The 14,619-nt window shown below is 33.0% G+C and overlaps 1 protein-coding gene across 29 annotated transcripts in view; it reads right to left on the bottom strand.

The window, feature by feature from the left end:
- LOC110450814 overlaps nt 1–14,619 on the bottom strand; it is a 75,411-nt gene that overhangs the window by 41,458 nt on the left and 19,334 nt on the right. For 25 of the 29 annotated variants that reach the window (XM_021498532.1, XM_021498541.1, XM_021498543.1 and 22 more), the window contains exons 2-7: nt 12,976–13,033; nt 10,933–10,950; nt 8,633–8,668; nt 2,695–2,769; nt 1,311–1,358; nt 141–197 (exon numbers count right to left, since the gene is read on the bottom strand). In XM_021498532.1, the coding sequence (XP_021354207.1) occupies nt 141–197; nt 1,311–1,358; nt 2,695–2,769; nt 8,633–8,668; nt 10,933–10,950; nt 12,976–12,978 (237 nt within the window). In that variant the 5' untranslated portion in view covers nt 12,979–13,033. The remainder of the gene's footprint in view (nt 1–140; nt 198–1,310; nt 1,359–2,694; nt 2,770–8,632; nt 8,669–10,932; nt 10,951–12,975; nt 13,034–14,619) is intronic. The other 4 variants (XM_021498535.1, XM_021498537.1, XM_021498536.1 and 1 more) reach the window with 2 other exon arrangements.

Below are 14,619 nucleotides of genomic sequence, written 5' to 3'. Positions count from 1 at the left end.
CACCATAAGACACGAGGAGACACCCAAACAAAAGGAAAAGAGTCCCCCACCAAATAAACATTGACCTACTCTAGACATAACAATGCAGACATCAGGGACGGGGTATACCTGGCGATAACTCGATGTGTATGGATACTTACAACAAAGAACTGTTCGCCAGGTTGTACGGGCTGACGAGGGGGAGCATCTCCATATCTCTGTGTAAAACACAAGTTATGTCTCCAATCATGTCGTCCGATTGATTAAATCTCGATGATCAAAAACGTTTAAATCTTTACTTGTTCTTAAGCCCAACTTCTCTCCTTTCGATTGTCTTTTAACAAACCTATTTGCATGTCACCAATGTTATGTCTGCTTCTCTAGTAAAGCAAAACCATTTCTTTTCTGTATTGATAATCAGTTAGGTGTGTAAAATAATAATAAAAAACCTTGCTAGATGAAAAGCCAACTTTCAGGTAAATCTAAGTCATAATCGTTTAAAATTATTACAAAACACGCATTCTTATTTATCTTATACCAAAAATAACGCCAACTAAATAGAGTGAATCTGTTCGATCAGTTCATTGTTTTAAAGAAAGTAATAAAATAAACACAAAACATAGAGAAAAGAACAAATGTAGCCAGCTAAAACTCTGATTTGTGAATTGAATATGTATCACTTCAGCAAATATTTTCTCGAGGTATTGGATTTTGACAAAACTAAATTTCTTCACGATATTGAAGACATACATTGTTATAGAATGAAGGATTCTGATTTCAAATGCTTTTGTACGTACAGAATTAAAAGGATGTTAGATTACCGATATCCAAGAATAGATAGAATAAGAATACATATAATCTGGTTGAATATGTGATACATTGCCTTTGTTTTGTTGATACAGCTGACAGTTAACATATCGATTATATTTCTATTGTCGTAGGTATATATCGTTTTATTTTGTAGGGTATATTAAAATTGTTAACAGGTATAATATCTCTTTAGTTATTATTGATTGTTTCTAATCAATTTTGAGGCAATTTTTCAGGAATGCGTTAGAATGTCGTAATAAGAATAAAAGTAAAATCCGAAAAAGAAATGTCTAGCCGTCAAACAACACAAACGTCCCGGTAAGCAGTAAGACATCCAGGGGCGATAGTACGAGGCCTGTCAGTTAACACTTGGGGTTGTATTTATAGTTATGTTTGACCAATGTAACATAGCAACATATTGGTAAACGACGGTTGTTCTGCCCCCATATATACGTGTTAATCTAACAGACCTCGTTCTGTCTTGCCCAGAACTACAGCACAGTCTTCTCCTCAGTACTTACATTATCTATGAACTCCTTGGGAGCCTCCCTGAAGTATCTAGGTTCTCCCTGCAATTTCAGGATAAACAGATTTAGCATTATAGTCATATATATCTACTCATGGAGATTTAAATTATCTGATTAGGATATACGAAATCTAAATGGGAAACGATTACGTGATCATACAATGTAGTAAACAAACACAGATAAATCAGGCTAATGGTTCGCATTCACATACATTTCTTTATTAAAGATGTATGAGTCTGCTCCAGTCTTTCCAATTACTATGTTAGCTGACTATCAAAAAATTGCAAAAGGTATCGTTAAGTTAAAATCAATGAAAAAGTTAATTTCTGCTAGATTTAACCACTACATAATACTTCTTGTAAAATATCCCTACTGACTTCCAATCTGAAAGACGAAAAACAAACATCAAGACACTTCATACATCGCAATCATAATTCCTCCATTAATATACTACTGACAATATGTAATTTCTTAGAGGATATCTAACAGTGTCTTCAGTAATACCATAGTTAATATATTTTACGAGTATGGCTAATATCTTGATAACTTTCACAAGTGCGCAGCACGAGTGAAAGATATCAAAAGATTAGCCCCTCGAGTGAAATGAATTTGGTATAACTGAAGACACTGTTAGATATTCTATTAATTATATCTAAATCAAATTATAATAATTACTATAATTAAGTAGATACTTAAGTTCATATTTGTAATTAAGTTCTCCAAATTACTATCGCTTTGTAAATAATTGATAAAATATCCCGTCATATCTACTCGAGTCTAAAATGTTCGGGAGTGGGGAAATTGCAGAGTTGTTGTTTCACCACTTGTCCTGATGATCAAATATCAAAATTTATGTATTTGTAAGTTATACTTAATATCTGTTAGAGATGACTCTGGTTTTTCTCACAATTTCTGCAAGGCGCTTAACCTAACTAAGGACTTGGAGACGCTGGTACCGTCACGGTTTCATTTGACATGCGTTTCCTGCATAGTTTGCTGGCTATTACACGTTGTGTTTCTACATAACATTTCTGATTAGTCTGGGCAGTAAAATGGGCTGATGTCTCGAACGAATTTTCTTGAAGCCTGCGTATCGTTACGCTAACCACACAAGTGAGAAATCTCACTTTCATAGAATAAATAATTGTCAATATTTCCCTGGTAAAAATGTAATAAAAAGACATGTTTACTACATAACATTTCTGATTAGTCTGGGCAGTAAAATGGGCTGATGTCTAGAACGAATTTTCTTGAAGCCTGCGTATCGTTACGCTAACCACACAAGTGAGAAATCTCACTTTCATGGAATAAATGATTGTCAATATTTCACTGGTAAAAATGTAATAAAAAGACCACATATACACATTCAAAAACTTACACGTGGATGACTGTCCTGGTTGTAACCACCTCGCGGGGAGGAGTCTCCGTGAGAGGGGTTTCCACGGGGCGACTTCTGTATTCAAACATATTTCCAAGGTCATTTTTGGTATTGTTATATCTCACATTAACATATGTAACAACTTTAAAAGTAGAATATCTTAGTATCATGTTAAATCATATTTTAATGATATTATAGCACTGCAATACTGCACTAATAATTTTATTTAATATGAACAGTATAATAATGTTATAACATTACATGAAGACATATATCATAGTAACGTATTTTCGCATTGATACACAAACGTACAAATCGCACAAAAATGACAATAGGATGGTTGGAAAATGGAAAAAATAAATACCAAAGGTTCAATACACAAGGATAATGTGAATACCTGTTTTATGTTTAATTATCATGCATGTTATTTCATATTATGGAAAACAAACATATCGTTAAAATTACTTTGATCAATCGTTTTCTTTTGGTGATACTGAAATCAAATGCTAACATCAATGGCATCATGTTTCCGAACGTAGATCTATTGAGCTATCCCTGCAACCATGGCATACATCTTACTAACGCTATTTGATTCTGACTTATGTAATTCATCTAATCTGATATCATGGTTGTATTGTATTGCTTGACTTTTGCCTATTTAAAACCAAATCAAAGCGATACTAAATGGCATCAGGGTAAGAGACATTTGAAACACCCAACAATAACAATGTAACCTTGACCATAGGCGTGCAACCAGAGGCTATACCAGGTGACCTGGAAAACATATATACTGATCGTATCTACGCCACACGTGAAATATGTGATTATGTCATATCAGTAAAAAATGAAACATTTAACGCTTAAAACAATCGATATCAGAAATATACTTGGTTCATATCTTACAGAAGAAGATAACATGGAAAAACATGAATTTTCGAGTACTCTTGATAGGTATTTGTATTAAAATAGATCATATTTACAAGGAAACTGTCCTCGTTTATTGAGGAATGAATATATAGAACTTTGATCGTTTAAACATCTACAACACCTATTATGATACTAGAGAGAACATAAAGGTAAGTAATCAGACAATAAGCCTACATTAGATGTTGTCTAGAGGTCGTATTTGCTTACATAATGTTCTAAACTAAATGATATATCAATAAGTAATAATCGTTAAATGGACTCCTATGATAACACCATAAACAACCTACACATGTAATGCTATCGCTCTATTGTAAGGGTAAGCGTTGAGTAACCACCGTTTATCAATTTATTATCCGTACCTACTCTCTTCGCGATGTGACATCGATAACATGTTCACACGGTAATATCACCACTACAAAACATATCAATCAGTGTTTGGTATTACACATGTCTAGTTCAAGCCTTGTTCGCCCGACTACATTGTATGTCAGGTTCGCCCTGGCTTTTTGGAATAAGATAAATACATGTCACGCAATTCGTTTAAGAATCTTACTTTTCATACATGATTAAACGTCATCTGGACTACAGCATCTCTCGTGGAATATTTTAGGTACATAAAGTAAAATAATACCTGGAGATGACTGGTTTTAAAGCGAAACTTGGTCTGCTTTGTTCGGAGAAAACTTTATTCATGATAAGTAAAAGTAAATGAAATGATAGCCTTACTGCGAAAAATGTCACGAAACAAGGATAGGGTATCGATACAGTCATCTGGAAACCCACCGACAAAGTCTTGGTCTTTTGTGTACACTGGTTTATTTATTTCAATCTCTGTTTCACGTGCAATTTAACTAGACTGTTACCATTCATGATACACACAAAAACCTTGTTTATTAACAAAACAGAACAAAATGATTGCAACACAATGGTACAATATCAGTTTTATGTTATTTAATGTGTTGTACGAACTTACGCAAACAGAGTAGAGGGGACATGATAAGCTGACATAACATTGAATAACCAAAGGCTATACATACATACTGTATATGTATCCATTTCATTGAGAGATTTGAATGTTTTGTACTCCTGACATTCCGTTGTATTTAAAAGTTATAAATGTAAAATATGAATGCCAGTCAAACCTCTAAGATGATTTTAAAAAACAACTCAACACTTAGCAAAGGCAATGCTTACTACCAAGGGGAAGGGGACACATTAAATAACTGTAAGTTATCTGTAATTTGTTCTATTAACGGGATTAACAGTGCGTGTCTAATAGAGTGGCTATGGTGATGGCTGATCAACACGGTGCCTTACCTACAGTACCTACAGCAATACAAGTATACAGTTGACACGTCAAGGGAAATCAATTACTTTTTGCTTATACAATACTATGGCAAACATCAGTCGTGGTGTAGTTTATCTATATTTCATCAGGGTCAATAGAGGGTTTGTTACTGGAAACACATTTCAGTTGAATACTAAGAGACCGTGCAAAAACGCATTGACGTTAAATAAGCACTGGGAATGAAGTGTGACTGTAATATCATTTGGTACAGATTCACATATAGATAATATTAATAATTGTATTCTACATATCTGTTCCCAGACCATCCATCAAACGGTAGATGTGTTGGTGAAATTAAATGTTTATCAACGGGTTGATTAGGCACATCATGTCTCTTCGATTGATTAAGATCATGGAATGTGAATCATACTAGTTTGAAAACTAGTTCCCTTAACCTTATGTCCGTCCATTACGGAAATTTATAATATCCACAATGCTATATCAGAACAAATACTTACATTTTAAAATCGGTAAAAAGTATTAAATTTCAATACTATTGTTTGTTCATTTTCAAATATTAAAAGGAAAATTTTCTTCCTGTAAATTATTTGAAAATTAACTAACTAGATTAGATAATTAGGTCATCAGTCACTCATTTAAAAAACCAAATGTCTATGTATAGTATATATATTGATTAGTAATAGCACTGTATTTATATACTTATTATACAAACTGAAACATATGTATTATGCCATATTTTGTTATTACTCCAAAGTATGTTATCTTGGTATCGGCGTTTAAACACTTGTGTGCGATATCTTGATTATGGTCGTGTGTGTTTTTGGCAATGTTGTTAGTCGATGTGCTATTATTCTACACATGTATACTTTTGGAGTTATACCCAACATTGTGTTTTATACCTGAAAAGGGCCCTTTATGAATGGTGAATGTCAAAAACACACTTTCAGTAGCAAGGGCCCGTCATAAATAGTGAAGGGGAAAAAAGATTTTCAGTAGCAGATGCACATTAGAGCAACATCTGTACACAAAATTTGTATCCATTGGAAAATAAATGATGTAAAAGCAGTTGTCCATAGCCCTAACACTAAACCCCTGAACAGTAACTCGATCTGTTACAAAGGTACGTGTTAACTATGTGGAAAAACTCTGCCAAAATAAAACAAAGACTCCCACCACTCCGACACATAAATCTAGACAAATCTCTGTGTATGTGTTACGGTAGCCGTAATCCATTGTGGGTTTCATTATTGTTGAGAGATGATGTGTTTAGAGGTGTCAAGTCCTACTTTATCATTATGCATTCAAACGAATGCAAATTCTAGCCAAATCAATTTAATTAAAGTAAGTGATAGGTCGTTTAATTGTACATTAATCGCTTCTGTGCTTTGCTGTTATATATTACGCTAGAATGTTCAAATGTGAAATTCAATGTAGGTACATAGACTGTCATGGAAGGCGATAGCAGGTCAATAATATAACAGATTATTTCAAATCATATCCAGATACAAAATGTTACATTTTAGAATGAAACATTCACCATCAAAACATTTCCATAAAAAAAGGAACTTTTCAATATATGTAACTTATGTAAGCAGGACATCTGTATGGCAAGCCAACTTAACATTTATTCAAGGAGCAATGTCGATCCTGTATTTCATCGAATTATATAAGATATCTTATATAATTATATAAGATATCTCATATGCGATATAAGATATCTTATATACGAGATATCTTATATACGATATAAGATATCTTATATACTATATAAGATATCTTATATACTATATGAGATATCTTATATACTATATGAGATATCTCATATAGAAATTAAATGAGATATCTTATATAAGTATATAAGATATCATATATACTATATAAGATATCTTATATCGCATGTAAGATATCTCATTTAATTTTCTATATAAGATATCTCATATAATATATAAGATATCTCATATATTATATAAGATATCTTATATAATTGAAATCTCGTTGCTATATAAGATATCTGATATAGAATGAGATTTCGTGGCATTAAAAACCAGAAACTAATTTCTCNTGCTGTATTTTCCCTAGGCCTAGCTCACCTTGTCTCTCTTATAGCGGCCAAAGCAGAGGCTGCCATTTCCCGCACTCTTGAAGTGGGCTCAGACATAATGGCGGCGACAGGAATACGTGTTGTTACAACAAGCCTACTGTCCCTATGTAGATCCTCGAGATATTCCGGACGGGGAGACTTCATTTTCGACATTTTGTTAAAATCTCGTTCCTATATAAGATATCTTATTTAGTAACGAGACTTTAATTATATAAGATATCTTATATAGCTATATGAGATATCTTATATATTATATAAGATATCTTATATAAAAAATTAAATGAGATATCTTATATACGATATAAGATATCTTATATATCATATAAGATATCTTATATAGCATCTCATTTAATTTCTATATAAGATATCTCAAATAGTATATAAGATATCTTATATATTATATAAGATATCTCATATACTATATAAGATATCTCATATACTTTATGAGATATCTTATATACGATATAAGATATCTTATTTACGATATAAGATATCTTTTTTTTTTTGAAATACAGGATCGACATTGCTCCTTGAATAAATGTTAAGTTGGCTTGCCATACATCTGCTATATTATAGCGTTCGTTAGTCATAGTTACCTGTTACAATTATAAGACAATCTTCCACAAAATATTTACCGATTATTTACGATTTTGAAGCTCCGTATACAGATAAGTCAGTAATCATAGTAAAATAGAAGTAAGTCAGTTATCAGGAAAAACATCTTCAGTTGGAAAAAAAATCTTAATCAGTGAGATGACGTGAATAATATCAAAATAAGTCAGTTCCTGTCGATAACATGTAAGTCAGTTGCTTTAACATAGCATCAAGATAAATCAGTCACCATTAATAGCCTAGTGATAAATCAGTTCCCATGAAATCTCTTGTTAAGCTTCTACGAGTAACATTATGATAGATAGAGATAAGTAAGTAACCACGAATAACGTGAAGATAAGGTCATTGCAACATGTCAGGTCATACATAAAATAAATCATTTGACAAAAAGCCTAAAGCTAAATAATGTATGTAGCCAAAATGACATGAAGAAAAGTCAGTTACCAAAAACTACATTCGAGAATGGTGTCTGTTACCACGAACAAAATCAGAACAAATTATTAATACGTGTATATAGATAAGTCAGTTCTACAAAATAGCATCGAATTAAGTGCATAACCTGCAAAATGAAATCGGAAAAGTCATTTGTCATGAACACTATTAATACAAAATATGTATCATGAAGAAAATCGAGATAAGTGAGTCACTTTGAATGGAATATCGAATGGAGGCAGTAACTATAATAACATTGAGATAAGTGATTTATCATGAATAGCATCGAAACGAGTCAGTTTCTACAAATAACATCCCATTAAGTCAGTTATTACGAACAATGTTGTTCTACTCCTCACCAAGTCAGTTGTACTTTTGTTTTCATCCTTCAGTTTTAAATTCAAATGATTTCCTTGTGTGTTGACACTTTGGTATATATTCATTTTTTTATTTACTTACAACAACTAAAAGTCTGATACACACTCTATATTTAAGACATCAATAGCAAGATGTGGCTATTTATTTACACCCGTTGGATAGGTTCACCTTATACTTACGTTGTAATCATGATTGTAGGTACTATGCTGGTAATACTGTAAAAGTAAACACACCAGATATATAAAATACATCAAAGGAATTACAAAGATAAAGTAATATATGTATAATACTATATCATAGACAATCAGCTGGTAGTTATCTATCTTCTTAACCTCTGTCAAAGGATTTTAAACCATGTTGATTCAAATTATGTTGCATTTGTCTTTACCTATTTTGATACATCAGTTATATTATCAACTCAAAGTTGCATGGCTATAATACAGGATATTATAATATATGAATGTACAAAAAAAAAATCATTAAATGTTTAAAATAACAATTTGATTCTACAAACTAAACACAAAATGTAATAGCATGCTTCACACTTAACAAACAGGTCGTGCAGCAATGACGTCATACACACTAAGAGTTAGAGCAAACTAGCTGAAAACATGACCAGCTGTAACCCATCAAACTTGGTGTAGTGTGTTAGCAAGTAACCTGTCATCTAGCACAGCAACAATCAGCTTGACCTACTCATATATTGAACACATGTATCAACTTTGAATGGATCCTTTGGACATGTTAGGTGTTGTATATTCACTGTAATTCGAAGGATAAATGAATCTAAATCCACAGTGATAAACACTATAATGTAGGTTAAAAACAGTATGATATGTTCACTATCGGGGTATTTCACGAATATGTATTCTCGAGAACTTTTATACTGGTGACTTGACCGCCCAATTAAAATCCCGCAAATTTAAATATAGTTAGTCAGTTTACCTTGAAATGAAATAATAGGTGTACTGTCGGTTCTTTAAAATATGAATTCACCAAGCTACAGTTGGGTTTTTTTCTGCTGCACTTGATTATTTGTCTATTTGTTTAATTTAATAGCATGACAGCAAGCTGAGAAGGAATCTGGACAATGCGATGCTGTATTATTTATATATATATCCAATGTCAACACATTGATACATGTGGTCTTTTTGTGTACCGTACATAAAAGTATTTAGACAATATGAAAACGTTCGTGCATCCAACCACTGCCACCGTTCAAATGGTCACAAGATAAGCTTCCACGTGTAGATGATCGTTATAAATGTGATGCCTACATAATATGCGTTTATATTATATACTTGACAATTTCTCGCAATCATACATTTTCAACTTCAAGCATGTGACCAGTTCTCAAAACTCATGTAGAACCGTTTACTAGTTAATATATCATTTTCTAAATATAGCTTTAACCATTGATAAACAGTTGTTTAGTTAAATGAGTATATGAAAGGTTTATTATACTTCAAATGAACTTTTAAAAGCAAAGATATATTGTTTTTCCAACTGAACTGCTTAGCCACGTAAGCTACGTGCGTGTCGATGTGCAGAGATGTTCTGTTCGGTTGTCCATCTTCTGTTATGCAGAAGCAATTGTTTACATCGTTAACAGCAATAACTAGATTATAATAATAATTTTCGGGAAGGCAAGTTTCATCATTCAAAGTTGATGTTAAGTATTTTTGAAGCATTGTAAACCAAGCTTAAATTGCTCGTGACTGAAATATCTGTTATTGTGATGTCGGGAAACGTTTAATTCTCTTTCGGGCGAAAATATGATTGGTAAAACGGAGGAGTCGTCATTAAGACGTATCTACACAACTCTATATCGATATTAGTTCATGTTTATTCTATTATATGCCATGCTGTATAATAATTTAACCATAGTAATAACATTATTTAATTATGCCGATGACTTTTAAAGATGCAGAGGGTTAGTATTCCGTCTTTGCGTATTGCAGAGTTATCTTCTCTTGTGAGTAGGTATTGATTGTTACGTCATTGGTTTGTGAGAGGAACGTCATCAATTTTTGAGAAAACGACGCAATTTTCTCACACAAACCAATGAAGTAACAATCAATACCTGCTCCAAAGAGAAGATAACTCTGCAATACGCAAAGACGGAATATATTCTACTCTGACACATTAGAACAACTCGATCTTGTGTCAGCTAAGTCAGCTATTATCATGATTTAATCATGGGAAAATTGCAAATCAGATTTCGTACATATCTTTTACCATGCTATTACGTGTATGATTAAGTATTCAACAATTATCGCTATGTCTTACAGTGTATTGCTAATGATAAGAGCAGCAGGATAGAGAGTTTAGTTGTTAAACAGTTAACATGACTTTACTGAGCAGAGGGTTTCCTACAGAAACACAGGTAATGCTGATGTCAATCTACTGGTACTGATCATGAGGATATAACATGGATGCAAGTCAGGCTATACAGCGTTAAAGGTAACAGTATACTTGCCCGTGCGTACACGTTTTCCTGAAACAATTGTTATGTAACAATCATTTGTTGTTCATACAAATGCATTGTCATTGCTATGTATCAATTTGTACCAGGTTGTAGGCATTTCAGTTGCTATAGCATTCGCAATGTCAGTTTAATTTGTGAAAACACGTGCAATTAATACTATGCTAATGGTTACAGTAGTAATGTATAACGTCCACTTTAGCAACGACATATATTGCCAATAGGATCGCGAGCTATAGCAATTTAGGCCTTATCTGTAAGACGGACTTTCTTGACTTTGTCATCTCAAAATACTAATTAAGAAGGAACCAGTGGCCTGATCGCCACAATAAAATCCAGAATTATATTCGTTGATAGAATTTCTTTATTCAAAAGTATACAAACACGTTGATCGTTTTAATAAACCACCAACATTTACCGTCGTTATATATGCCATGGTAATACATTTCATGGTCTATAATTAGTTTACTAGAAAGCAAGTTCTACATTATAATAGTGAAACTATTTATTACGATGCTGCATGCAATGTAAGATGTCATATTGTACAACACAAATACCCACAATTCAAATATTCTAGAAAAGGCGTCATCATTTGCTGCGTACGCTAAAATAATTATTTCGGTTTAAATGTCCTAGTGACCAGTACCGTTACGTAGCTCTACAAACACGAGCTAGCCCATAGGTCGGTAAGACACCTACCCTGTTCACCTTCATACCTAGCATGTTCTGGAACGAAAATATACACTTACACGAAATTAAGAACTTTGTTGTTTGAATGGCTAGTTCTATCCACTATGATGCATTGCATTTTAACATGAGTAGTAATAATTATCTTATACAATCAATGAAGCGCAGTATAGCAAATTAGTGGGTATAACAGCTGAAGTATTAGTATTTTGCCTTTCTTATGGTGACACCATTACCGTACAGTGATGTTAGAAACACGTCCTTCACGTGATGTTGAGGCACTACTTTTTATAGATCTGAGTATAGCAATACTCACTATGTTTGTGAGGTAATTTCTCTCCTATAAAGTTGTTTAGGGCATTATTCTCAGACAGCGCTTTGGGCGGACTACACACATATAGCGTTGTTGCAGCGCTGCTCTTTTTTGCGCCACTGTACCATTTAAGAGTTAGGGAGCGACTATTCAGTGCCCGTAAGAAAAAATAATAATGTCTAGGTATTATAGTATGCTGCAGTCATCTGATTTCAGGCTAGTCAATGACATCATTTTCAAATGTTTAGTGATTCCCATTACTAAGAGATGTAGAGGGTTCTCAGAATGTTGGCGATTTTGATTGTAGAAGCATATGACTCCGGGATTCAAATATCGGTGTCCCAAAAATCACTAATGCTGGTGATATACTAATGGTAAATTGTGTAAACATGTTGAAGATGAGGTTTTAGTGTGTTTGTCATACATTTTCATATTTTATTACTTTCATTAATATTTTTGTCTGTTTGATATGAAAAGATGTATATAGTAATATCACCTTTCCAGGCAGATCTCGTTTTCCAACACGTGTCCGGTCGGAAATAGATATCAGACAAGGATATTTCCCGTATCATAGATCCCACAAAGGCACGTTTAGCAACGAGATCGGAGACGAATGCGAATAATTAGTTTCCAGTTTCAGCTCTTTTACTAAAGTTCTTGAGCATAAAAGTAACCATGAACTATTTTCTATTTACTCTGAGTTAAAATGCTCTCATACGGCCTCCTATGGATCACATGTCAATTAACGCTTTCTATGGATCACATGTCAATTAACGCTTTCTATGGATCACATGTCAATTAACGCTTTCTATGAATCACATGTCAATTAACGCTTTTTATGGATCACATGGCAATTAACGCTTTCTATGGATCACATGGCAATTAACGCTTTCTATGGATCACATGGCAATTAACTTTGCAGAAATACGAAGAACGTAGCACCTAAATGAAAATCAAGTAGGGTCAATGCAGAATGCCAAAGTGAATTTTCTTCTGCACAAAAAGAAATATGTAATCGGACATCAAATAATACGTACCATGTCTGACGATTTTCATCAAGACTTCCTATAGGAATGGTACTTTGTGGACTGTCACCTGAAAAACAATCAATGCTATATTTAAACATACGACATCAAAAGCATTTAAGTACAAATCAAAGCTGGTCATACGTGAAATTAGTACTGAAGCAACACACAGAAATATAGTTACATATATAGATATCAACGTAAAACGACGCCATATCAGTCCTACTTGTGTTGTGTGAAGAAATAAAGGGTACAACTAGGCCAAAACCCGGATATTGGAATGATGGTCGATAGCACCAACAAATCAAGCTGCAATACTGCACTTATTAACTTCATTTTAAAACAAACTTCGTTCAATAATGAAAACGGTCAAGCAGCAGGCGATTCCTATTGGACATGCATTGTAATAATTTTAAAAGGGAATAGCATGACTTTGAATACATAACATTTTACCAAAGATTTACAACATGATTCATATGATTTGTTAATGATACAAATCACTGACTTCGGAAATATATGAAACGGTCCGAATGTGAGTAACAAGATTTCGAATAAACATTATAAGAATTCGAAAACATATATCAAGTTTCGAATTTGTTTTGGTATGTTTTTTATTTTTTTTGTTATAAATCACAATATGCCAAGTACAAATCACCATGTTTTAAACAACGTGCTTTTCAATTATAGAATTACGAATATATTTTATGTTGCAAGACACTCGTAATAGTTATTTTAATCATTATCTTAAGGTAATTGTATACTATTGTAATATCTTTTTTTATAGATTGGGCGGCGATTGACCCACTTTTAAATATACTTTTATTCTTCTAGACCACATTGGGACCGTTCTTGACAAATTAATGAATGACACTCAAATCTTACACTACAACCTGACAGCAAGGTATATCAAGATGCAGGTTCTGTCTTTTGCTATATAAATAATCTATTTGTTTCAGAAAACCAAATTAAGTACAAATGAGCAAACACAAATTATCAAAATCCTAATTCAAGCTGAGATCAGAAAAACCGTACGTGGGTGTTATCCGAATCGGAGAACATGTGCTCTCATAGAAATTATTTTAAGTAGTCAAAGTCGTATCAGGTAAGTGCAGACACCAATTTGAAAATGAACCACTTACTATTTCAACAATTTCTCGTGACATTTAAACAATACCATCCAATATACAAACGTCTTTGAAAGGGTGAATAATGTGTCAGTTCTCCGTTTGATCAACGTTATTGTAATGTACATGAATAGTTTTGTCAGACATTAAACGTTTTCTTAAAACGGCGTCATTCCCGGTGCGCCCTTGTTTGGTAATAAGTTTATTGCCAGTACATATTCTCTAATTTATTTCAAGAAGTGATTTAAACTATCAGGAATTTGAATCCGTGTTATGGCATAAGACATCGTCTTTAACCATTATTAAAGCTAAGGGTAAGTGCATTTCCATACTCTTTTTTTTTAATCTGGCGTCAAATACTGAAGTCAACCTTTCTGGCTATTGCATTGATACAATTCTGAACTACGTTAACTGTCAATTAGACTAAAATTATTATTAAGCTTTATTGTTAGACAGTGATGATACAAAAGGAAACTACGGTTATTGGATAGATAGAGATATACCTCTTTTCCTTTACAATCTGAGATCGACC

Source organism: Mizuhopecten yessoensis, unplaced genomic scaffold (genome assembly GCF_002113885.1).
Source record: "Mizuhopecten yessoensis strain PY_sf001 unplaced genomic scaffold, ASM211388v2 scaffold5519, whole genome shotgun sequence".
Classification (NCBI taxonomy): Eukaryota; Metazoa; Mollusca; class Bivalvia; order Pectinida; family Pectinidae; genus Mizuhopecten; species Mizuhopecten yessoensis.
Note: the sequence above shows the minus strand (reverse complement) of the source record. Positions and strands in the feature narration are given on the sequence as shown.